General features: G+C 38.0%; 1 protein-coding gene and 1 non-coding gene across 2 annotated transcripts in view; one reads left to right on the forward strand and one right to left on the reverse strand.

The window, feature by feature from the left end:
* Positions 1 to 27,966, reverse strand: part of PFDN1 (prefoldin subunit 1) — a 71,790-nt gene that overhangs the window by 21,148 nt on the left and 22,676 nt on the right. The window contains exon 3 of the mRNA XM_039252741.1: positions 12,111 to 12,195. Within this exon, the coding sequence (XP_039108672.1) occupies positions 12,111 to 12,195 (85 nt within the window). The remainder of the gene's footprint in view (positions 1 to 12,110; positions 12,196 to 27,966) is intronic.
* LOC120245660 lies at positions 24,792 to 24,898 on the forward strand. Its single transcript, XR_005531843.1, has one exon. It is a non-coding gene; the product is annotated as a U6 spliceosomal RNA (small nuclear RNA).

Consider the following 27,966-nt stretch of genomic DNA (forward strand, 5'->3'; position numbering starts at 1 on the left):
GATAGTCTGGTGTGGGTACAGACAAATATTCCAAAGAGGAAATCGAGGCACTCTGGGAATGTAGCCTAGAAGAAATGATGAACAGAATCAAGATGCAAAGAGCTAAGCTCAAGGCTAAATGGAATGCAAATCCTTTTATCTTATTCATAAAATGAAGACACACATATCAGTGAACAGATCAAACCAAAGGGGCATACATGTAAAATATCTGTGACATATATTTCACAAATAAGAAAGACTGTCTAGTTAAAAGGGTATATCTATTCGAATTATTCATGTTTAAGTTCTCACCAGAGCTGAAATATTTTTTAAGTAAACTCTAGGCCAATGTGAGGCTCAAACTTACAACTCCGAAATCAAGAGTCACATGTTATACTGACTGAGCCAACCAAGCACCCCTGAGCTGAAATATTTCTAATAAGGAAGTGAAATATATCACAGTTTACATTTGGGTAAATATTAGCACTTGGACTACAACACATATACACTGACCAAGACATCGAAAATATTGGTAATAACCAATAAAGAATACTCAACCACAAAAAGAGCATACTAGGCTTTTTCAGACTCATGCCTACTCTTCTCTAAAAGCCAAAGAGAAAGATTATGCACCTCCATTAAGCTCTAAGACAGCAGGACATAGAGAATATATATAGAGAGAGCTCACTATAAACTCTAGGGCTTCCAACCATCAGGCTCTTTTAGATTTAAGTCTTAAATAGCTAAAAACTATTTTAAAGCAAACATCCATTTTTATAAATGTTGAGAATGCAAATAAACTCTATAAAGAGATAAGTATTCATATCTGAAATCCCAAAGTATGGGACAGTAAGAGAAACTTTACTCAAGACCCCCCAAGTCAAAACATAGAAAAGAGATGAATTTACTAACCTGTAATTATTTTTTTAATTAAAAAAAAGGGGGTTACTCAGAGGTGTCTAGTGACCTAGCTACTACAGAAGGTGTGGGACACCATCAAGCTGATTTTTACAGTAGAAACATTTTATACTTCTCTTCAGTACTCAAAGTCTCCTAGGTCAGAGTGGGAGAAGTCTCTGAAGCTCCCTTCAGCAAAAGGCTACAAGAAACTGTACAAATACTCTAGGAAAACAACTTGACTTGGTAAGAATAAAAATGAACCATCTACAAAGATACATTGTGATACTTCTACAAAATGGATACCATACAGCAATGAAAATCAACAAATCGAGCAACATGGATGTAACTCACAAATATAATGCTGAGCAAAAGGCAAAATATCTATACAGCAACTTTTTTCATATAAAGTTCAAAAATGAAAAAGCGTAAATTATACTGTTTGGAGAATGTATACATAGGTAGTAAAACTATACTTATTTTTTTTAATGTTTTATTTATTTTTGAGAGAGAGATAGAGACAGCATGAGCAGGAGAGGGTCGGATAGAGAGGGAGGCACAGAATCCGAAGACAGGCTCCAGGCTCTGAGCTAGTTGTCAGCACAGCCAGACGCAGGGCTCGAACCCACGAACCATGAGATCATGACCTGAGCTCAAGTCAGATGCTTAACCGACTGAGCCACCCAGGCGTCCCTAAAACTGTATTTAAAAAAAAAAAAGAAAAAAAGAAAGAGAGGGGGTCTGGGTGGTTCAGTCAGTTGAGGGTCTGACTCTTGATTTGGGCTTAGGTCATGATCTCATAGTTGTGAGACTGAGCACCGCATCGGGTTCAGTGCTAACAGCACAGAGCCTGTCTCTCTGTCTCTCGGTCTCTCTCCCCCCCTCCCTCCCCCTCTCCCTCTGTGCCTCCCCCACTCACTCACACATACTCTCTCCTCTCTCTCAAAATATATAAATTAACATTTTTAAAAAAGAAAGAGAAAGAATACAACTGCACCAAAAACAGTAAGATACCTAAGAATAAACCTATCCAAAGAGGTAAAAGACCTGTACTGTGGAAGCTATGAAACACTGATGAAAGACGTTGAAGACGAAGGAAAGAAATGCAAAGACATTCCACACTCATGGATTGGAAGAACAAATATTTTTTTTTTAATTTTTTTTAATGTTTTATTTATTTCTAGGAGAGAGAGAGAGACAGCGTGAACAGGGGAGGGTCAGAGAGAGAGGGAGTCACAGACTGAAACAGGCTCCAGGCTCTGAGCTGGCAGTCAGCACAGAGCCCGACGCGGGGCTTGAATCCACGAACCGCGAGATCATGACCTAAGCGAAAGTCGGATGCCTAACCGACTAAGCCACCCAGGCGCCCCTGGAAGAACAAATATTATTAAGATGGCAATACTACCCAAAGCAATTACACATTCATATATTCCTATCAAAATACCAACAGCATTTTACACAGAGCTACAACAACCCTAAATTTTTTTTTGTACTTCTTTTTTTTCTTTTTTTTAATATTTTTATTTATTTCTAGGAGAGAGAGAGAGAGACAGCGTGAGCAGGGGAGGGTCAGAAACAGAGGGAGTCACAGACTGAAACAGGCTCCAGGCTCTGAGCTGGCAGTCAGCACAGAGCCCGACGCGGGGCTCGAACCCACGAACCGCGAGATCATGACCTAAGCGAAAGACGGACGCTCAACCGACTAAGCCACCCAGGTGCCCCCAACAACCCTAAAATTTTTGTGGAACCACAAAAGACACCAAATAGTCAAAACAATCCTGAAAAAGAAAAGCAAAGGGGCTCCAGTGGGTGATTCAGTGGGTTAAGTGTCTGACTTGAGCTCAGGCCACGATCTCACAGTTCATGAATTTTGAGCCCCATGTCAGATTCCACATTATCAGTGCAGAGCCTGCTTGGGATTTATTCTCATTCATATTCTCTTCTCTTCTCTTCTCTTCCTCTCTCTCTCTCTCCTCCCCCCACCCAAAACAAACGAAGGAAGGAAGGAAGGAAGGAAGGAAGGAAGGAAGGAAGGAAGGAAGGAAGGAGAGAAGAGAAGAGAAGAGAAGAGAAGAGAAGAGAAGAGAAGAGAAGAGAAGAGAAGAGAAGAGAAAGGAAAAGAAAAGAAAAGAAACAAAGAAAAGGCAAAGCTGGAAAGCTGGAGGTATCACAATTCCAGGCACAAAAACAGACATGCAGATCAATGGAACAGAACAGAAAACCCAGAAATGAACCCACTATTGTATGGTCTTTGAAAAAGCAAGAAAGAATATCTAATGGGGAAAAGACTGTGTCTTCAACAAATGGTGTTGGGAAAATCAGACAGCTATATGCAAAAGAATGAAACTGAACCACTTTCTTACACTGTACACTGAAATAAATTCAAAAGGGATGAAAGACCTAAATGTGAGCCTAGAAGTTAGAAGGCACTAACTTCTCTGACATCAGCCATAGTAACTTCTTTCCAGGTATCTAGTCTCCTGGGGCAAGGGAAACAAAAGTGAAAATAAAATAAAAAGCTTCTGTACAGCAAATCAACAATCAACAAAAGGCAGCCTACAGAATGGGGGAAGGTATTTGCAAATGAGAAAGGGTTAATCTCTAAAATAAAAAACTTGTAAAACTCAACACTGAAAAAATGTACAATCCAATTAAAAAATAGGCAGAAAACATGAACATTTTTCCAAAGAAAACAGAGATGGCCAAAAGACACATTAAAAGAGGCTCTACATCACTTATCAAGTAAATACAAATCAAAACTATAATTAAAGAACACCTCACACTTGTCAGAATGGCTAAAATCAATAACACAAGAAACAGCAAGTGTTGGGGAGAATGTTAAGAAAAAGGAACCCTTATGCACTATTGGTGGGAATGTAAACTGGTGCAGCCACTAGGGAAAACTGTATGGAGGTTCCTCAAAAAGTTAAAATTAGAACTACCCTAAGATCCAGCAACTGCACTATTAGGTATTTACCCAAAGAACACAATAATACTAACTCAAAGGGGTACATGCACCTCAGTATGTTTTTCTTAATGTTTTGTTTATTTTTGAGAGAGTGAGCACACACACGCAGGAGAGGGGCAGAGAGTGGGGGGGACAGCTGACAGCAGTGAGTGTGAGGAGGGGCCGAACCCACAAACCACGAGATCATGACCAGAGCCAAAGGTGGACACTCAAATGACTGAGCCGCCCAGGTGCCCGACACCTCAATGTTTATAGGAGCTTTATCTACAATAGCCAAATTATGGAAACAGCCCAAGTATCCATCAACTGATGAATGGATAATGAAGATGTGGTGCATATACAATGGAATATTACTCAGCCAGAGATGAATGCAATCTTGTCATTTCCAAGGACATGTATGGAGCTAGAGAGTATTATGCTAAGTGAAATAAGTCAGTCAGAAAAAGACATACCATGTGATTTCACTCCTATGTGGAATCTAAGAAACAAACGAGCAAAATGGAAAAAAAACAAAAACAAAAAAAAAAAAAACAAGAGAGAGGCAAACCAAGAAACGGACTATTACCTATAGAGAACAAACTGATGGTTTACCAGAAGCGAAGTGGGAGTGGGGATGGGTCAAACAGGTGATGGGAATTAAGGAGTGCACTTGTGCACTTGTGATGTATGGAAGTGTTGAATCACTATATTGTATACCTAAAACTAGTATTACACTGTGTGTTAACTAGCTGGAATTTAAGTAAAAACTTAAAAGAAGAAATAATTATCACAAAAGTTATGGTAGTAGCCAGGGAAGAGGGCAGGGATGGCCTTGCGACTGGGGGGAGAAAGAATGCGGAAGCCTTTCGTGCATGCCAATTTTTTATTTCTTGGCCTATATGACTGTTATATGTGTTCATTTCATAATTATTAAGCTATATGTATTTTAATGTGTCTTCTGTAAATCCTTTATTTCACTATCAAATAAATGCTAATTTATTAATGGATTCTAAATTTTAAGTTATGCCAGCTCTGAATATAATTCTTGTATAATGAATAAAAAAACATTCCATTACTGGCTCTGTTCTCACCTACCCTTCTCTCTCCAGTGAAACCACAGACAAGAATCAGGGTCTATCATATAACAGTGTCCATTCAACATCACTCCCAAAGATGGGCTCCCAGCATATTCACAGATGGTACCAGCTCAAAAATGAAAACCTTAGGGCAAAACCTGGACATCCAGCCAAATGCCTACCAGTTACCACCCATGCTATGGAAAAACTGACCTTCAACAGGCAGAGTAAAACCTCCTCAATCATGGGAACTCCTCCAAAACATTCCCTCATCAGAGTCTCAAAAACTCAGCCAACTGCATAGTGTCACAGGCACCTCCTACCGTCCTCTTGCCACTATTCTTCCTACTTATTTCAGGAACCACAATCTGACCAAATTGTCATTTTTGTGGAAGAATCAGCACTTTTACAATTTTCTTAGATTTTACTTATAGCATGGGCTGCAAAGCTATTTCACAACCCGAGATTGTAACATTCTGCGTCAGAAGTGGCATCATACAAGCCAGAATGTCCTGGGTTTCCTTATACTTGTTTTTATTCTGTCACTGCTGAGCTAACTAGGGTAGTGGAAGGAGTGGTAACCATGCCAAAGATAAAGGAAAGGAAGTGGTCACCCAGTATACGCATGTGCCTAAAATATGTAATGGAGACTTGAGACTGAATGCAGATGAGCCTCAAGCAGTAACTGTCCCCCACCTGGAACAGAGGAGCGAACCTAAAAGAATGGTGGCCAGAATGTGCTCAAATAGATCATTGAAAGCTTGCACTTATCTCAAAGATTCCAGATTCTAAGAGATTCAAAAGGTAATACGTCAGAAATTGAGCTCTAGATCTTAGAGCTGAATCTAAGTTTTTCCAACTGCAAAAAAAAGTCCACAAAATTATTCCCTCTTACCTCCAAAAAAGTGAGTAAAAATACAGGATATATTTTTCACTCTTTAGAAGAAATATATCACCTCAACCTATTAATAAAGTTTTAACTCAACTTTAACTAAAAGTAAATTTTCTCAAAAATGTGAAAAAGACTACTTCCCCATCATAGAAATGCTACACGTTTCAAAAAGAAAATTATCTTTACAAAGACATAGGAGACTCAGAGTCATCATTCCAAACTCCAATTATATTCAAGTCATTTAAAAAATTATGCCACTGGGGTATCTGGGTAGCTCAGGTGGTTAAGACTCTTGACTTCTGCCCAAGTAATGATCTCACGGTTCATGAGCTCAAGCCCCACATTGGGAGTCACACTGACAGTGCAGAGCCTGCTTGGGATTATCTCTCTTTCTCTCTACTCCTCCCCTGCTCGCTCGCTCGCTCTCTCTCTCTCTCTCTCTCTCTCAAAATAAATAAATAAACTTTTTTTTTTTTTTTAAATAATGCTATTAGGGGCACCTTGGTGACTCCATAGGTTGAGTATCTGACTCTTGATTTTGGCTCAGGTCTTGATCCCAGGATCGTGGGATAGGTCTGTGCTGAACATGGAGCCTACTTGATATTCTCTCTCCCTCGCTCCCTCCCTCTCTCTCTCTCTCCCTCTCTCTTTCTCCCTCCCCTCTTCTGCCCTCTCCCCCACTCTCATGCTTTCTCCCTAAAACAAAAAAACATTTTTTAATTGTGTTTTTGTACTTTTCTAACAACATACACTTTTTATTATATACACTAGGCCACCTTATTTTTTTAATTTTCTTTAAAGATTTTCTTTATTGATTTTTTATTGGACAGAGAGAGTATGTGTGAACAGGGGAGGAGGGGAGGGAAGAGGCAGGGAGAAAATTTCAAGCAGGCACCATGCTGAGCACAGAGGCCCATGTGGGACTCAATCCCACAACCCTGGGATCATAACCTGAGCCAAAATCAAGAGTTGGATGCTCAAGGGATGCCTGGGTGGCTAAGTCAGTTAAGCATCCGACTTCAGCTCAGGTCATGATCTTACGGTTCGTGGGTTCAAGCCCCACATCAGGCTCTGTGCTGACAGCTAGCTCAGAGCCTGGAGCCTGCTTCGGAGTCTGTGTCTCCCTCTCTCTCTGGCCCTCCTCCACTCATGCTCTGTTTCTCTCTGTCTGAATAATAAGTGAAATATTAAAAAAAAAAAAAAAAGTTGGATGCTCAAGTGACTGAACCACCCAGGTGCCCCTTGGCCATCTTCTTTAAAAAGTTATCATTGAATTTTTTTAAAAACAGACAAATAACATGGTTAGTCTATCATACTAAAGCCACCATTTTATGTTTTCTCTTAAATAGGATCAGCTTCACTATTCTACACTAATCACCATTAGGATAAAATGGTGACTGTTCCTCCAAAAACCTGATCTATTATCTTTATAAAGGAAAGCTAAAAATCCATGTAAGACTATCATATTGACTCTGTTATAAAAATATTTTCTAATCAATCCCAGTAAAACAATTACAGCCAGAAGATTAACCCAACATGTGGGTACTGACTTGTAAATATAGAGTTTTAAGAAGAAAAAGACAATAAGACTATCTTCTCAAAAAGAGCAATTCCCTTTACCCTTCCAGTAAGTAAACAGAACTCCCTATTGAGGGAATATGAGGCCAGGGTTACAGCACCCCCACCTCTGCTCCCAGAAAGGAAAGGGCCAGCAAGTGAAGCCACTAGACTGCTTGACAATGCAGGCACAGCATAAGAGAGTTTATTAGGAGCTAAACAAATTCTAGGTAAGCTTTCAACTCATAAATAAAGACTGAGGGAGAAAATGTGTAGAAGGTAAACATAAAAAAACAGTAAGAACAGACATGGATAAAAAGGAGTCTAGAAAATACTAATGAAAATGGGTTCTCACTGGAGAGAAGCTGAAATCAGATTAGTTAGTACCTATACAATTAAAAAGGGTTATCCACAGTGTCATCTGTGTACACTGCTGGCACAAAGTGAGGAGACATACAAATTGGACCAATTTAAGAGCTTTGATCAAAAATTCAAACTAAAGACCCAGACACGAAACAATGTTACTCCTTCAAAGATGAAAACATACTTTAATGTAAACAGCCTGGCATTTACCTTCTGACTTACGAATAAACTATGCCTCCCCAACTATATAATAAGGTATTTTAGGACAAAGATTAATGATGACGATAAGTAAATAGGATTAAGACAAAACAGGTTGAACTGACAAGAAACGCTAGGGCCCAGAAAAAAAAAAACTGAAAGCAGATGCAACAGCTCATCCTTGGGAAGAATTATTTAGCGCTCTGAATCTATATCAAGCTTCCCAAGTAACAGGAAACCCTATTTGTAATTTCTTCAGCTGGTGATAGCTTTTATGTCTAAATTACCACACTCTACTATGAAACTAAGGAAATCATTAGGGAAAACAAGGAAAAAGGACCTAAATTAAGACTGAAGAATCAGAAAATGATTCTTTGGAGAAGGAGCCCTAAGATAATATATGGAACTGGTAATAACTACGAGAAAGCTTCCCAGTAGAGTAAACTAGTGTTTGCAAAGACCTAGTAGAAACAAAGAAAGCACAGCAAGTTCTAAAAACAGAATATTCCTGAATGGGTGGAGTATACAGTGTAAGAAAAGGCAAAGGAAATGAGGGAGATGATAGAAATAAACAGGAGTCCTTTCACAAAAAGCCTTGAAAGTATGTTAACAAGCGTGAACTTCATCCTAAGAACAATGATGGGTTTTACACAGAAAAGTAATAGAACCAGATTTTCTAATGTTTTACAAAGGTCATTCTAGCTTAAATAGAATGGGGGGGGGGGAGGGCGATTCCAGAAAGAAATACCACCCATAATAGAGAAAACAGAGAAGTAATATTCAGAAATACTAAGAATGTTCCAGAAATGATGAAGGATTTTAATCCTCAGATTCAGGAAAACCAATTTAAGCTAAGTAGGATTAAGAAAAAAATTTAAAGGGTGGGTGGCACCTGGGTGGTTCTGACAGTTAATCTGACTCCTGATTTTGGCTCAGGTAATGATCTCATGGTTTGAGAGATGGAGCCCGCGTTGGGCTCTGTGCTGACATTATGGAGCCTGCTTGGGATTCTCTCTCCCTCATTACTCCCCACTCAAAATAAATAAATAAACTTAAAAATAAATGAAAAGCCACAACTAAACAAGTCCCAAAGAAACTACAAGGTATTAAGACAAAGAGAATATTAAAAGTGACCAGTAAAAAAAGAAAAGAAACAACCACTAAGCTGACAGATGACTTCTCAACAGCAACAATGGAAGCCAGAGGTCAGTGGAATAATATCTTTAAAAGACCTGAGAAATTCCTTAATATATAAAGAAAAATTAAATCTATCCTCTGAACTATGTATACAGTAATAATGAGCACTTACAATAGCCGGACAGTAGTCTCTAAACACCACTGCCCACTAAACTGAAAGACTAAGGACAAACTGAGAAGGATCATCATGGAGATTTTGACATTCTCTCTCTCAATAACTAACTGAAAAAAAAAAATCATACAAAAAAATGTCAGTAAGTAACACAGAGAATTTGAATGCTACGATTAACAGTGTATGCGTTGGGGCATCTGGGTGGCTCAGCCTGTTGAGCATCCAATTCCTGATTTCAGCTCAGATCATGATCCCAGGGTTGTGGGATCAAACCCTGTAACAGGCTTGCCTGCTGAGCATGGAGCCTGCTTAATATTCTCTCTCTCTTTCTCTCTCTCTCTCCGCCCCCCCCCCGCCACCATCCCCAGATTGTGTTAATGTGCGCAAGCGCTCTCTCTCAAATAAAGAAAAAAATAATAATAATGTGTGTATTAGTGCACATGTGGGCATATGTATATGCATTCATTTCTAGCTGAAGTAACAAAACTATGCAAGTATGGCAGTGCAAAATATAGGATTGCTTCAGGAGAGAGAACAGAGTGTGTAGTAATGATACTATTAAAAATACAAATTAGGGCAATACTGGAAAGCATACTAAAGGATCATGCTTTAATTGCATGCAGGTAGGGATCATGCAATAATTAAATGCTGAGTTAATAAGGAACCTACAATGGTTAAGAGAACTGGAAAACAAGAAGGTGGAAAATATAAACTATAGGTGGAAAGATAAATTGTCAAATGATGAAAAACAGTATACACAACATAATTCCTCTTTATTTTTAAGAAGTGTATACACGTGTGTATAAATGTGTTTATAAAATAAAATTTGGAATGATACCCACAAAACTCCAGCGGTGACATCTGGAGGTGCGCAGGCAAGAGGGGAAAGTAGTATTTTCATTTAATCATGTTTCATTTTTTTGACTTTTTTTCTTTTAGAGTACACTTAGTACTTTTATAATACGAAAAAGCATGTAAAATTAAAAATTAAAAAGAAAAGGACACAATAAAATGTTCTGGAAAAAGCTAGAGTTTAACTCCACTAGTTTTCTATGTCTGTAATTAGCATTTCAAATGGCTATCAACAAGCCAGCTGATCTACTTCCATTACCTGAGAGATAACAGGATACTCTACTAGTAATGAGAAACTCCAAAAAAAAAAAAAAGGTAACTTTGGGGGAAAAAATTTCCTAATAGTCATCAAAACTGAACAGTATGCTAAAATCATCATCTATGGCAATTTTACCTTTAACAGTCTTTTAGTTAACACAGGTGTGCCTGGGTGGCTCAGCTGGTTAAGCTTTGACGTCACCTCAGGTCATGATCTCATGGTCTCTGAGTTCAAGCTTGCATCAGGCTTTCTGCTGTCAGCACAGAGCCCGCTTCAGCCTCTGTCTCCCGCCCCTCTCTGCCTCTCCCCTGCTCACACACACTCTCTCTCTCTCTCAAAAATAACTATTAAAAAAAAAAAGTTAACACATACTTTTTATAATTGATCCAACACAAAGATTATAAGAGAAAATAATTTCATGACGGTACCCCATCTAATTTAATTTCCTTAGGGTAACCAGTGTTATTTTAATATACATACTGACATATCATTTCGACTGTTCATATACAGAGCTTATTTTTTGTGTTTTCATAAAAAGAGAATTATATACGCATTAGTTTATATCTGGCTACTTACTCATCAGGATAGTTTTTAGATATATTTACTTAATGCTGCAAAAAAAATACTTTTTTATTCTCTAACACAAAATAGTTTAATTTGGAGCTTTTTAAGTTATTTTGTTTGAAAACAGTAGAAAATTTTTAAAAATTTAATCTAGAACACTTGGGCTAATAAAAATGACAAACAGAACACAATAACTACCTGGTTACTAAAGGGTTAAGTTTTTTCTTTTTATCTTTCTTATTCGTTTATATGCTTATTTATTATTTTTACAATACACCTTTCTAAGCTACAAACTATCAAGTTTGTTTAAATTATGATCAGGTTACTTAAGTAACCTAATACACCACATACTCACTCAGGCCATGCCAAACTGGTGCCCCTAAGAAATCCCCAGGAAGCTACAGGGAGTGTCTCATCAATTCCACAGAGAGCTGAGTCAGATTCTGAAATACTGCCTCAAATAGTACTCACACAAATTAGATAAAGTGACCTATGAAGTCACTTGTAACCACCCCAATTCAGGAACTCGTGGCCCCAAAGAAATAATAACCAGTCTTTTGCCCAGGCCAACTTTTACTATATACAGGATAGACCTTCCACTCAATCCCAACAAGAATATCTCATCAAAGGTTTTAATGCATATGGAAAATGTAGTAAATTTCAATTTTCCAAAAATGTCTAAGTTACTCTTACCCATCATCTTTTTCCCTAGCTAAAAAAACAAAATCGTTTTCCTCACTGCAGCACCATCACTTAGACAGTTATACCTATCTATATTAAAGGAATTACAATACATACAAAAGACCTATGTGCAGATCCTTTAAATACTATTATCATTACCCACTCTCATTTCTATCCACCACTGTATGTGATAGTTACAAATACACCGTGTGTCTGACTTTGTTTTTAAAAACAGACATGTTCATTCAAAGGCAATGGAGAAAATACATTCCTATTAAAAGCATCCTATCTTCTTCAAAAATCTCTATAGTTTCAACAAACTTTTTTTCTTTCTTCCTTTACTTTTTCATGGGGGGGGGGGGGGGGGGGGGGTGGATGTCTTACACACTGCCGTGAATATGAGTGCTTCATCACTCTAACACTATTTGAAAAAATGAAAACAATGGCAGGCATACATTTTCATTTAACATGACAAAGTTGAGGTAATTACTTTTTTTCTTAAAGTTTACTACTATCAATATGTACTCAAAACTTACTTCCAATTCTTTAATTTTTTCTTCTGCTATTTTCTGTTTCTCTAAGAGCTGATTGTGAATTACCTCCTTGGACTGAAGAATAAACCTACGAAACAAGAAAGTTGAAGATTAAGCCACATAACCACTATAATCAAAATCAACAGCTAAATATCAAAAAATATTAAACTAAGAAAATTAAAAGGATGATCTCCTAATTCAGGACCAATAAAATGCATTGCTTTGTTAATGTAACATACCCAGGAAACCACCACAGGTTTAAGCCCTCTTGGCTGAGGACTAAAGTTTAAAAGAAAATTCTGCTTTCTTGTCTAAGAAGGGAAGCAGGCTTTAAGCAAGATTCATAAACAAATGAAAAAAATTAAAGGGATAAAAATTTATCACAGGCTAAGAGAAAAGTTAAATAATAAAAATCGCCCATAATTTTTATTTTTTCAATTGTCTGCATCAACTTTTCTCCAGATATTTTTTTAAACAATATTTGTAAATTGGAGCTCCCCCTCCAATTTTTTTTTTACTTTTTTTGTAACAGCAGTAACTCATGACCTTTTAAAGTCACAATCAAGTACTGTGTTAGGATCAATGCATTAGTGTTTATACGAGTTCCTCAAACAAAAAGCACAGTATAAAGCCTAGTATCTTTTATTATTATTTCCAGAGTGTATAATACCTCTGAAAAGCTCAAAATGCACAAGTGGAAAGTTTCAACTTTTTCCATTTTACAATCAAGCACATTATTTATAACTGATGAGAGTGGAAATATAGGGAAGCTTTAAAAATTAGCACTGAATCTGTTTGGTACACTTATGTTCATAATTCTTGCTGTAGGGAAAGGAAGAATAAACTATTCTGTAGACTCAAAAAAGTGAAATGAAGTATTTCCTTTCAAATGAGTGTCCAACTTGGCGATAATAGATTTCAATGAAAGATTACATTTAATTAAACAGATGGTTTCTTCTCTTTGCATGTAACTTAGAGTTTAGCAACAAAGAACATCATTTCTTCTTCTTCTTTTTACTCAAGTATAACTGACAAGCAACTTTCTATTAATCTCATGTGTACAACACAATGATTCAATATTTGGATATACTATAAACAGATCACCACAGTAAATCTAGTTATCATCTCTCATTGTACTCCCCATGCTATATATTATATAACCAAGACTTAGTTATTTTATAACTGGAAATTTGTATGTCTTGATCCCCTTCACCAATTTTGTCCCCTTCAAGCAGTTTCTGACCCCCTAGATTCTCTGCATCTGAGTCTGGGTTTATTTCTTTGTTCTGTTTTAGATTCCACTCATAGTGAAATCATTTGGTATTTGTCCTTCTCTGTCTGACTTATTTCACTTAGCCAATATTTCATTAGTTTTTATGGCTGAGTACCATTCTAGTGTGTGTCTGTATGTCTGCCCTCATGCACGTGCACATGTGTTTTCATATACCTGTTGGCCATCTGCAGGTCTTCTTTGGAAAAATGTCTACTCAGATCCTCTGCTCATTTTTTAAGTAAATTGTTTGGTTTTTATTTTTTCTTTTTGTTACGGAGTTATAGGAGTTCTTTACATATTTTGGATACTAACCCCTTATCAAACATGATTTGCAAATATCTTTTCCTATTCAGGAATTACCTTTTCATTATGTTGGTTTCCTTTGCTATACAGAACCTTTTTAGTTTAATGTAATCCCAATCATTTATTTTTGCTTTAATTACCTCTGCCTTTGGAGTTAGACACCATCCCCCCACCAAAAAAAAAGAATCACTAAGATGATACTAGGGGCTTACTGCCTATGTTTTTCTTCTAGGATTTTTACTGGTTTCAAGTCTTACACTTACATTTTTAATCCACTTTAAGTTAATTTTTGTATATGATGTAAGACAATAGCTCAGTTTTCCCAACACCATTTATTGAAAGTGACTATCCTTTCCCTGGTACATATTCTTGCCTCCTTCACCATAAATTAACTGACCATATATGCGTGAGTTTACTTCTGGGTTCTCTATTTCACAGATGTGTGCATCTGCTTTTAACAGAAAGATGAATAAGAAAATATATCAAGGCAGCAATATGCAGTTTTCTCTACCAACCTCACAAAAAGAACAACAACAAAAAAAAACACCGTGTCTAGGGTAGGTTTTTACCAAGAGAATCTGTTGTTATAAATATAAAAGAAGTAAAAACAGACCAAAAATAGCAACTCCAGCTTTGTCCACAGACACCTCAGAGAAAATTGCTTCCTTCCACTCTTCTTTATGACTGAATACATCTTGGCATATATAATACAATCTGGTAAATTTCTCTTTCATTCCACGATAATTAACCTTGTTAATGTCCTCCTAATGTGGATAGTCCAGATAATTTAACTGATGATCCTGGTCTTCAGTAACTTAATCCTTTGTTAAAATCTTATTCATATAATCACTGCAAAGATAGCCCACTTTTATGTGAAACAGGATTACTATACAATCCTTTGTGTCCAAAATGTTACTATTTGACCAAGGACAGGTGTGCTGTTTCTGATGAGACCATTTTTTATAGAACATTTTTTCCTCAGACAATATTTGAAGAGGAAAGTGTTTTACTACTGTATTAACTCTTAGTGACACCATGTTAAAAGTATTATAAATCTAGGCCCCAAAGTCACCAAATTATGTTAGTTCATGCACAATTTTACTAACAGCCTTTTAGACAGGGAAATAATTTTCAGAATAAAATATAAACTTTTAAATAGCACTGACTGCTGGCCAGTGAGTAGTATTCTCAAATAATAGGTCATCAGACATTACCTTTATTAGTGTCTGGGAAATTTTCAAAGCTAAGATTAGATATCAAGTCACTACTTATGTGGCCTTTAAAAATAAAGTATCTGAACAGATACTAAATCCCCTGAGCAGAAAATAAAATTACTAGAAAGCAAGAACACATCAACAACAAAAACATGTTTTTCCATGGCCACATACCCCTTAGGTAACTCAAATGGACTGTGCCAACTTCACAGACCAGAAAGATGTCACTGAAGCTGGCCAACTTACTGTAAGCCTAAGGACATCTCAACCATGAAAGTTTTAAACAAGGAGGAGCACTGGGTAAACTCAAATGTTCTACCTCAATGAGTAGTTACATTATAAAATTCAAACAAACAAAAAAATCTTATGGAAAACTTGGTTGAGTCCTTGATTTTTAAAATGTACCAAACAGGTGGCGCTTGGGTGGCTCAGCCAGTTGTGCATCCAACTCTTAATATCTGATCAGGTCATGATCCCAGGGTCATGGGATCAAACCCCAACATGAAGCTCCATGCTGAGTGTGGAGCTTGCTTAAGATTCTCTCTTTCCCTCCACCCCTCTCCTGGACTCACTCTAAAAAGTTTTTTTAATTATTAAAATATAAATATAAAAAAACTAGGGGCGCCTAGGTGGCTCAGTCAGTTAAGTGTCCATCTCCTGATTTCAGCTCAGTTCATGATCTCATGGTTTGTGAGCTGGAGCTCTGTGTCGGGCCCTATGCTAACAGAGCAGAGCCTGCTTGGGATTCTCTGCCTCTCCTTTCCCTCTGTCCCTCCCCTGCTTGTATTTTCTTTATTTCTCTCAAAATAAATAAACTTAAAAAATTAAAAACTAAAACATTAAAAATAAATAAAAAAGGAAAAATTTATAAAATGCCAAACATAAACCCAGTGAAGACTGGAAAGAACCCCAAGAAACATTCAGATTTCTGAAAAAAACTCTCTAGAAAACATGTTATCTGTTGTTAAAAGGCACTGAATTATCAGATGCTATTTTGAAAACAGAACATATAATAATGCAATTATGAGTCATATATCAAAAATAAATATTAGGCACACAGTTTCTCAAATTAAAGAATTTCACAGAGATCCTGCCTGATAGTTTATGGAAAGCCAAATGGTAGATAAAGGATTCTACAATTCAGAATGTGCCACAAAGGAAAAATAAACTATGAAGAGGAAAATTATTTTTATATGATAAATGTCATGCAAAGAATGTACTTACAATATTCAGGATTATATTTTTTTAATTTTTTTAATGTTTTATTTATTTTTGAGAGAGAGAGAGAGAGAGAGAGAGAGAAAGACAGCATGAGCAGGGGAGAGTCAGAGAGAGACACAGAATCCAAAGCAGGCTCCAGGCTCTGAGCTAGCTGTCAGCACAGAGCCCGATGTAGGGCTTGAACCCACAAACCGTGAGATCATCACCTGAGCTGAAGTCGGATGCTTAACCGACTGAGCCACCCAGGCGCCCCAGGATTATATACTTTAAAATAGAGTCACTGCTTTGTAAAAGGCTTCTATGTCAAAAATCAATACTATGTGGGCCTGCACTGTCAACTTTCAAGGACAAGAAGCCTATTTCATTTCCTCATTTATAATTATGCCAACTCAAATATCTAATTTTAATGACGGCTTGTAGGTTTGTTTTCTGAGAAACATCAGAAGTTATGTTCTGAACTGTCCTGCAGGGTGGTACATAACTTCCATTTTCTTATGACTCAGAATGAACCAAAAGTGTTGTTTACCTGCCCCAAATACAATCTAAGATGAGTGGCAAGGTTATCTTTTCGGTATACCTGCAAAGGATGCTCACCTGGACCCACACTTGTGAGAAACAAAAACATGCTCATGATAACATATTATGTGTGGGTGAAGAATTCTTAGAGGATATGTGAAAACATATTCTAATAGCATGTAGGGTATTCACAAATTAAGTGGCACCAGGAAAGGCTGAATGAGTCTATCTTGCTTCTCTGTCTCCTATTGGTGATGAAAAATACTACCATGTATACACAAAGATCTTTTTGCAAACAAATTTTTACTTCTCTACGTTTTAGAAAGCAAGCAAGGAAGAACCTAAATCACAAAAGAAGCAATTTTAAAATCATGGGACATCCATACTGTAGAACATTGAGCAAGGAAAGACTTTTGTTACTGGCATAATGCAGAACAGATACCCAGAACATTTTTTTAACATTTTGCTAAGCAAACTCACACATAAAACATTCCAGAGGCCCCAAATAAAGTGAAATCAGGAATTGTGAAAGGTATAAAAAGTAGTAAATTTGTTATCAAATTGAGAGTTTCTGCTGAATCCTAGAGACCTTGAGGATTCATACTGGCAAAGAAACAGGATATAAAAGAAATAAAACCTACAAACCAGGGTCACCTGGGTGGCTCAGTCAGTTAAACATACAATTTCGGCTCAGGTCATGATCTCACGGTTCGTGAGTTCAAGCCCCACATTAGGCTCAGTGCTGACAGTACAAAGCCTGGAACCTGCTTCAGATTCTGTGTCTCCTTCTCTCTCTGTGCCTCCCCAGCTCGCACTCTGACTCTTACTCTCTCAAAAATAAGCATCTAACAAACAAACAAAAAACTAGAAATGATCCAACATGAGGATACTATTAGGAGAATCCTCAGTTAGAGCCAGGTCCCCAAAGATTTCCACCTTCAGTCTAAGAAACTTACCTCTCAGTAGTGTAAAACAGAAGAAAGTAGTCTGTCTATAGCATAGTAGTAAACCAAGTGAAAAAACAAAAATTTCCCCTAAGCATGTATAACCATAGGAAGGCTGGTGGGGAGATGGGCAAAATAGGTGAAGAAGAGTAGGACACATAAGCTTCCAGTTATGGAATAAGTAAGTCACAAGGATAGAAGGTAGAACATAGGGAATATAGTCAATGGTACTCTAATGGGTATCATATGGTGACAGACAGTAGCTATACCTGTGAACACAGAACATAGAGTTGCCAAATCACTTTGTTGTATATCTGAAACTAAATTTTTTCCTTTTGTTTTTGGTTTTTCAATTTGAGAGAGAGAGTGAGAAAGCACACACAAGCTGGGGAAAGGGACAGAGGGAGAGGGAAAGCAAGGCGGGGGGGAGGGAGATAGGGAGATAAGAGAGACAGAGAGACCGAGAGAGCTCCAGGAGCAGGCTCCAGGCTCTGCACAGAGCCTACCATGCAGCTCAATCCCACTACCCTAAGATCATGACTCGAGCTGAAATCAGAAGTCAGATACTCGCACCTGGGTGGCTCAGTTGATTAAGTGTCCAACTTAGGTTCAGGTCATGATCTCACAGTTCATGTGTTCAAGCACCGCATTGGGCCCCTATGCTGACAGCTCAGAGCCTGGAGCCTGCTTTAGATTCTGTGTCTCCCTCTCTCTCTCTGTCCCTCCCTTGCTCTCACTCTTTCTCTTTCTTTCAAAAACAAATAAACATTTAAAAAAATATGGGCACCTGGGTGGCTCAGTGAGTCCGACTTCAATTCAGCTCACCTCAGGTTTCATAGGTTCAAGCCCTGTGTCGGGCTCTGTGCTGACAGCTCAGAGCCTGGAGCTTGCTTCATATTCTGTGTCTCCCTCTATCCCTGCCCCTGCTCTGCTTGTGTTCTCTCTCTCTCTCAAAAATAAATAAATGTTTAAAAAAAAATCAGACAGTCAACCGAATGAGCCACCCAGGCGCCCGTCAGACTGGATTAAATACCATGACCCAACTATGCAATCACCAAAAATTCTACTTTAAATAAAAAGACATATAAAGGTTAAAACAGAAAGTATGATCATACCCCTCGGATGAAAATAATGAAAAAGACAGATAACAGCAAATGTTGGAGAGGATATGGAGAAACTGGAACTCTCATACATTGACAGTGGTTAAGTACAATGGTGTAACTGCTGTGGAAAACATTCCTACTATTCTCTGAAAGATTAAACATAGAGTTACTTGTGACCCAGGAATTCTACTCCTAGGAATATAGCCAAGAGAAATGAACACACACATACATATTCAAAGCAGATTATTCATGATAGTCAAAACTGGAAACAATTCAAATATCCATCAAATAATGAATGGATAAATACAATGTGGTATATTCATACAACAGAATATTATTCAGCAACAAAAAGGAATATCGTACTTATACATGGTTACAACTTGGATTAACCTTTAAAATATAATGCTGAGAAGGCAAACATCTCTATTACTGTATGATTCCATTTACATGAAATGTGCAGAACAGGTAGATTCATACAGACACAATGATTAGTGACTACTTACAACTGCAGGAAGAGAGGAATATGGGATAACTGCTAATGGAGTTAGGGATTCTCTTCACAGTGAGAGATATGTATGTTCTGGAATTAGTGGAAGTGACTGCACAATTTCATGCATCTTCTAAAAATCACTGATTTGTGCACTTTAAAATGTTTTAAAAAGTGAATTTTATGTGAATTTTATCTTTAACACAATAGCAAAAAGACTTAAAGAGACGCTTCATAAAGAAGAGGTAAAAATGACACCTAATATTCAATACCAGGAGTTAGTAAAGAAATGCAAATTAAACCCACAAAGAGATACCACTGAAATGCTTAGGATTAACAACAAAAAAGGCAATACTAAGCATTAATGAAGATGCAAAGCAACTGGAACTCTCACATATAGATGGTTGGGAAAATTGTACAGCTGCTTTGGAAAAGGGTTGTGTAATTTCTTAATAAACTTAAGCAATCGCTCACTATTCAACCCAGCAATCCCACTCCTAAGTTTATAACCAAGAGAAATAAACATATATATCTATGCAAAATACATACACAAATATTCATGACTATTATATTCATGGTTGCCAAAGACTAGAAACAACTCCATGTACATCAACCAGTGAATGGACAAAATGTGGTGCAGCCATACAAGGAAATGCTATTCAGCAATAGAAAGGAACAACTACTGATAAACCTAACAATATCAAGAAATCTCAAAAGTTATACCAAGTCAAAGACCAAAGACACAAATGGTTATACACAGAATGCTTCCATCTAGGTACCATTCTAAAAAAGGGAAAATAAGGGACACCTGGGTGGCTCAGTTGGTTAAGCATCTGACTTTCGCTCAGGTCATGATCTCACGGTTCGTGGGTTCGAGCCCCACATCGGGTTCTGTTCTGGCAGCTCAGAGCCTGCTCTGTGTCTCTCTGTCTCAAAAATAAATAAATTATTTTTAAAAATTTTAACAAATAAATATTTAAAAAAATAAAGGGAAAATAAGAGGGAAAAATATATCAATAGTTACCAGGTAGGAAGGATGAAGAGAAAAGAATGAATAAGGAATGTTTTAAAGATGTAAATACTGCATCACTAGACTGTGATATTAATTACACAATCACATATGGGGATTCTTCGGCTTTTTTTCTCTTTTTTTAATGTTTTTTATTTATTTCTGAGAGAGAGAGAGAGAGAGAGACAGTGTGAGGAGGGGAGGGTCAGAGAGAGGGAGACACAGAATCTGAAGGAGGCTCCAGGCTCTGAGCTAGCTGTCAGCACAGAGCCCAACAAGGGGCTCGAACCCACGAACTGTGAGATCATGACCTGAGCCAAAGTCGGACGCTTAACCGACTGAGCCACCCAGGCGCCCTTCACAATCACATATGTTTGTCAAAAGATATACAACTATATGACTAAAAAGGTAAATTTTAGGGGTGCCTGGGTGGCTCAGTCGGTTAAGTGTCAAACTTCAGCTCAAGTCATGATCTCATGGTTCATGAGATTCAGCTTGTGAGTTCAAGCCCCATGTCAGGATGTGTGCTGACAGCTCAGGACCCGGAGCCTGGAGCCAGATTGTGGGTCTCTGTCTCTCTCTCTCTGTCCCTCCCCCACTCACACTGTATCTCTCTCAAAAATTAACATTAAAAGGGGCGCCTGGGTGGCTTAGTCGGTTAAGCGTCCGACTTTCGCTTAGGTCATGATCTCGCGGTTCGTGGGTTCCAGCCCCGCGTCGGGCTCTGTGCTGACTGCCAGCTCAGAGCCTGGAGCCTGTTTCAGTCTGTGACTCCCTCTCTCTCTGACCCTCCCCTGCTCATGCTGTCTCTCTCTCTCTCTCCTAGAAATAAATAAAACATAAAAAAAAAAAAAAAAATTAACATTAAAAAAAATTCTTTTTTAAAAAAAGGGTAAATGAGCCTGGGAGGCTCATTCGGTTGACTGATTTTTTTTAAACATTTATTTTTTTTTAATTTTTTTAAATTTATTTCTGAGACACAGAGATGGGGGGGGGGCAGTGTGAGCAGGTGAGGGTCAGAGAGAGAGAGAGATACAGAATCCAAAGCAGGCTCCAGGCTCTGAGCTAGCTGTCAGCACAGAGCCCGACGCGGGGCTCAAACCAACAAACCATGAGATCATGACCTGAACTGAAGTCGGACGCTTAACCAACTGAGCCAACTCAGGTGCTCCAAACATTTATTTATTTTTGAGAGAGAGAGAAAGAGAGAGAGAATACAAGCGGGACAGAGAGAGAGGGAGACACAGAATATGAAGCAAGGTCCAGGTTGAGATAACAGTGTATGTTAACTACACTGGAATTATAATTTTAAAATAAACAAAAATTAAAACATTACTATAAAGTGTTTTTTAAAAGATGTAAAATGTGAAGTCAAAAACAAAACATGGCGGGGAGGAATAATAATGTTGAGTTCTACAATGGAGTCAAACTTAGGTTATTATCAACTTAAAATAGATTGTTTCAGGTATGTCATTGTATGTAAGCTTCATAGTAACCACAAAGCAAAAATCTATAGTAAATATACAAATAATAAAGAGAAAGGAATATAAGCATACCACTAAAAATACCAGACCACAAAGGAAAAAATCAAAAGAAGAAGCAAGGAACAGAAAACCACAGGGGCACCTTGGTGGCTCATTGGGTTAAGCAACCGACTTTGGGTGAGGTCATGATCTCATGGTTTGTGAATTAGAGCCGCGCACTGGGCTCTCTGCAGTCAACATGGAGCTCACTCGGATTCTATGCCTCCCTCTCTCTCCATCCCTCCACCCCCCCCAAAATAAACAAACATTAAAAAAAAGAACCATAAAAACATCCAGAAAACAACAAAAACAGCCATCAGCTTGTATCAATAATTACTTTAAATGAAAATAGACTAAATTCTCAAGTCAGAAGACATAGAGTAAACAACACATATGACCCAGCTCTGTGCTGCCTACAAGATACTCCCTTTATAGGCATCTAGGTGGCTCACAGCTGGTTGAGCACCCGACTCTTGATTTTGACTCAGGTCATGATCCCAGGGTCATGAGATCAAGTCCTGCATCAAGGCTCTGCACTGAACGTGGAGTCTGCTCAAGACTGTCTCTCCCTGTGCCCTTCTCCCCTGTTCACGTATGCACACTCTCTAAAATAAAGTAAAATAAAATAATAAAATAAAACAATTAAAAAAAACAAGATACTCCCTTTAAATATAAAGACATATGCAAACTTAAAGTGAAAGGATAGAGAAAGATATTCCAAGTAAACGGAAACCACAAGAAAGCTGGAGCAGTTATACTTAATAAAACAAAATAGACTTTAAAACAAAGACTGTAATAAAAGACCAAAGACGGCACTACACATTGATAAAGGGATCAATCCAATAAGACAATATAACATTTGCAAACATCTTTTGCACCAATAATAATAGCACCTAAATATAAAGCAAATATTATCAAATCTAAAGAGAGAAATAGCAATACAATAATGGCAGGGCACTTTAATGCCCCCACACATCAATGGATAGATCATTCAGAAAGAAAATCATGAAGGAAACATCGGCCTTAGCGACACGTAACACCAAATAGGCTTACCACATATTTACAGACCATTCCATTCCAAAACCAACAGAATACATTCTTCTCAACTGCATATGGAACATTTTCCAAGTCAGATCATATGTTGGGCTACAAACAAGTTTTAATAAATTTGAGGACTGAAATCATATAAGCATCTTTTCATGAAACTAGAAATTAATTACATGAAAAAACTGGAAAACTCACAAATACGTGGAGACTAAACATGCCACTAAACCACCAATGCACCAAAGAAATCAAGAGAGAAATCAAAACATACCTTGGGATAAATGAAATTGGAAAAGCAATGTAACAAAATTTACAGGATGCAGCAAAAGGGCAGAAGTTCACAGCAATAAATGTCTATCGTAATAAACAAGAAAAATCTCAAATAAACAACTTAACTTTATACCTCAAGGAACTAGGAGGGAAAGAAAAGACAAAATAAGGCTCAAAGTTAGTAGAAGGGAGGCAATAACAAAGATTAGAGCAGAAATAAATGAGAGTAAAAAGACAACAAAAAAGATTAATGAAATTAAAAGCTAGTTCTTTGAAAAGATAAAGAAAATAGATAATCCTATAGCTAGCCTCACCAAGACAAAAAAGAGATGACTCAACATCAGAAACGAAAGAGATATTATGACTGATACCACAGAAATACAGAAGATCATAAAAGACTGAATAATTGTATAGCAACAAATTGGACATCCTAGAGGAAACGGATAAATCCCTAGAAACACACAAACACACACAATTGTTTATAAATCTGAAAGGACTAATTACTAGGAAAGAGCCTGAAACAGTAATCAGATGACTTCAATAATGAATTCTACCAAAAATTCAAGGAAGAATTAGTATCAGTCCTTTTCAACCCAACTCTTCTCAAAAAACAGAAGAGGAGGGAACACTCTCAAATTCATGCTATCTGATACCACAAACAGATAAGGATACCATGAGCAACAAAATTATTGGCCATATTCCTAATGAATATAGATAACAAAAATCTTCAACAAAATGATAAATTAAAAGAATCATACACTGGGGGGACTTCCAGAGAAGATGGCAGAGTAGAAGAATCCTAAACTTACCTCATCCCACACATACACCTAGATAACACCAACATCAGTGTAAATAACCCAGAAAACAACCTGAAGACTGGCAGAACAGACCCTCCACAGCTCAATGTAGAGAAGGGGCCATAGTGAAGAGGATAAGAAGGGTAGAAATGCAACTGAGAGCTAAATAGACCCCACAGGACTGTCTGCAGAAGGGAGGGACCAGCAGGTGCAGAGAGGGGAGACGATCAGATCCCCAACCCAGGAACCCACATGGGGAAAAAAACAAATCCCCTATAACATATGCCTCTGGAAACCAGAGGGGCCTAACAACGAATAGAGCTTAACACCTGGAATTTTAAAACTTAGAAGACTGCTCTAGGAGAGCGGGGAGGGTGGAGTCCCCTCCCTTAAAGAGACAGCACAACAAACAGCCCCACTGATATACAGCACAAAAGCAGAAATTAGAAAACACCTGGAGTATAATGGGAAGATTTACTGGTTGATGTCAGAGTCCATATTGGAGAGGTAGGGATCTTTGGGAGACTTCTCCAAGAACAAAAGAGCTGGCAGGTGCCATTTCTCTCCCTTGTCAGCCAGCCTAGAAACACCTGCGGAAAACAGCATAGCACCTACACTCTCCATCGTGCTTGCTAACAGCAACCCCTGCCACAAGCACTTCTGCAGTTTCTGCCCCCTCCAACCTGGCAGGCTGCACCAACAGTTTTCCCACGTGACTACGAGTCCCCTCCTGCACTGGACCTTTGCAGAGGAGACAGAGTAGGTCCCACATGAAACAGGACAAAATCACAGCAAGAGAGCTAAGTGAAACGGACATGAGTAATATGCCTGATAGAGAATTTAAATAACGGTCACAAAGATACTCACTGGACTTGAGAAAAGAATGGAGGACCTCAGTGAGACCATCAACAAAGAGAAAGAAAACAAAAATGAACCAATCATAAATGAAGAACTCAATAACTGAAATTAAAAACAGACCAGTGCTTACTTGGGCAGGACATATACTAAAATTCAAACAATACAAAAAAGATTAGCATGGCCCCTACACAAGGATGACATGCAAATCTGTGAAGTGTTTCATATTTAAACACACACACAACCAGGTGGAATACACTGACCATAGGAAGCAGAAGGAGTGAGCAACCTGGAGGACAGACCAATGGAAAGCAATCAAGTTGAACAGGATAGAGGACAAATAATAATTAAAAATGCAACAGACTTAGGGAACTCATTGACACCATCAAGTATAGTAACATTCACATTTTAGGGATCTCAGGAGGAGAGAGAGAAAAAGGGGGCAGAAAACATACTTAAAGAAATAATACTTGAAAACTTCCCAAATCTGGGGAAGGAAACAGATATCCAGATCCAGAAGAAGGTCCATACCAAGACACAGAATAATTATAACAGCAAAATGTAGTGATAAAGACAAAATTTTAAAGGCATTAAGACGGGTGCCTGGAGGGCTCAGTGCGTTGAGCATCTGACTCTGGCTCAGGTCATAATCTCGCCGTTCTGGAGTTTGAGCCCCACGTAGGGTTCAGTGCGGAGCCCACTTCAGATTTTCTGTCTCCCTTTCTCCCTCTCTCTCTAATAAACATTGGGGCACCTGAGCCACCTAGCCTGAAGTCATGATCTCACAGAGTATGAGTTTGAACTCTACATCGGGCTCTGTGCTGACAGCTCAGAGACTGGAGCTTGCTTCGAATTCTGTGTCTCGTTCTCTCTGACCCTCCCCTACTCACACTCTGCTTCCCTCTCAAAAATAAACAAACATAAATAAACAAACAAACATTTAAAAAAAATTAAAGAGGCACCAGGGTGGCTCAGTCGGTTAAGCATCTGATTCCTGATTTCGGCTCAGGTCATGATCTCGAGATTTGTGAGTTTAAGCCCCGCATTAGACTCCATGATGCTGCAGAGCCTGCTTGGGATTCTCTCTCTCTTCCTCTGCCTCTCTCCTGCTCATACTCTGTCTCAAAATAAACAAGACAGAAAGAGAGAGAGAGAGAGAAAGAGAGAGAGACAGAGAGAGAGAGAGAGAGAGGGNGGGAGGGGAGGGAGGAAGGAAGGAAGGAAGGAAGGAAGGAAGGAAGGAAGGAAGGAAGGAAGGAAGGATTTCCCAGAATAGGAAATAAAGAGCTTCCCAGACAAACAAAAGCTAAAGGAATTAATCACCACTAGACAAGCCTTACAAGAAGTGTTAAAAAGAAGTTTCAATGGAAAGGAGAGACTTAAGTAGAAGAAAAACAGGAAGCACAAAAGCAGCAAAATCGGACTTATCTATAAAAATCAGTCAAGTGGGGGTGCCTGGGTGGCTCAGTTGATTGAGTGTCTGACTTTGGCTCAGGTCATGATCTCACAGTTCATGAATTCCAGACCCTCCTCAGGCTCTCTGCCATCGGCGTGAAGCCCACTTTGGATACTCTGTCCCCCTCTCTCTCTGCACCTCCCCTGATCACTCTCTCTTTCTCTCAAAAATAAACAAACACTAAAAAAAAAATCAGTCATGTGATTCACAAAATAAAAGGATGTGAAGTATGACACATTTTCCTAAAAAATGGAGAAGAGAGTAAAGAATGAGTTCAAACTTAAGCAACTGTCAACAATATAAGCTGTTACATGCATGATATTATATAGAAATGTAATGGTAACCGCAAAATCAAAAATTGGTAAAAGATACGCAAAAATAAAGAAGGAATCCACGTATATCGTTAAAGAAAGCCAGCAAACAATGAGAGAAGAGACCAAAGAAAGAAAGGCACAGAGAAGAAATACAAAAACAACCATTAAATAAGTAACAAAAGAGCAATAAGTACATATTTGTCAATAATTACTTTGAATTTATATGGACAAAAACACTTCAATCAAAAGAAGTGGATAAAGGGAATGGATAAAAAGTCAAGTCCCATCTGTATGCTGCCTACAACAGACTCATTTCAGACCTAAAGACACATGCAGATTCAAGTGAAAAGAAAGTCAGGGTAACAATATTTATATTAGATAAAATAGACTTTAAAAGACCATAAGAGACCAAGGACAGTATATAATCATAAAGGGAACAATCCAACAAGATGTAACAATTGTAGATATTTATGTACCCTACACAGGAGCACCCAAATACATAAAATAGCTAATAACAAACATAAAGGAAGTACTAAACAGCAATAAAACTAGGGGACTTTAACACATTCTTTTCAAGTGCATGAGGAACAGTCTCAGGCAAAGATCAATTAGGTTGCCAAACAAGTTTTAACAAATTCAACAACACTAAAGTCATACCATGGAACCTTTCTGATTACAACACTATGAGATCAGAAATCAACCACAAGAAAAGATCTGGAAACAAAACAAATACATGGAGGTTAAACAATATGCTACTAAACAATAAATGGGTCAACCAAAAATTCAAAGAGGAAGCCAAAAACTCATCATCAGAGATATATATATAAATCAAAACCTCAAACTGAGGTACCACCTCACACATGTCAGAATGGCTAAAAGTAACAACCCAAGAAAACAGATGTTGGCAAGGATGTGGAGAAAGGGAAACACTTGACATTACTGGTGGAAGTGCAAAGTGGTGCAACCACTCTGAAAACAGTATGGAGGTTCCTGAAAAAATTAAAAATAGAACTACCCTACAAGCCAGCAATGGCACTACTATTTATCCAAAGGATACAGAAATGCTGATTCAAAGGAGCACATGCACCCCAACGTTTATAGCAGTGCTATCAACAATAGCCAAATTACGGAAAGAGTCCAAATGTCCATCAACTGACGAATGTATAAAGAAGATGTGGTATATACATACAATAGAATATTACAAGGCAATCAAAAAGAATGAGATCTTGCCATCTACAACAACATGGATGAAACTCGAGTGTGTTATGCTAAGCAAAATAAGTCAGAGAAAGACAACTATGTACGATTTCACTCATATGTGGCATTTAAGAAATAGATGAACATAGAAGGGAAGGAAAAATAAGATAGGGAGGCAAACCATAAGAGACTCAAATAAAGAGAACATACTGAGGGTTGCTGGAGAGGAGGTAGGTAGGGGGATGGGTAAATGGATGTTGGGCATGAAGAAAGGCACTTACTGGGATGAACATTGGGTGTTAAACAGAAGGGCTGAGGGGCGCCTGGGTGGCT

This window comes from Hyaena hyaena, unplaced genomic scaffold (assembly GCF_003009895.1).
Source record: "Hyaena hyaena isolate Hyena2069 unplaced genomic scaffold, ASM300989v1 scaffold_426, whole genome shotgun sequence".
In the NCBI taxonomy this organism is placed as follows: domain Eukaryota; kingdom Metazoa; phylum Chordata; class Mammalia; order Carnivora; family Hyaenidae; genus Hyaena; species Hyaena hyaena.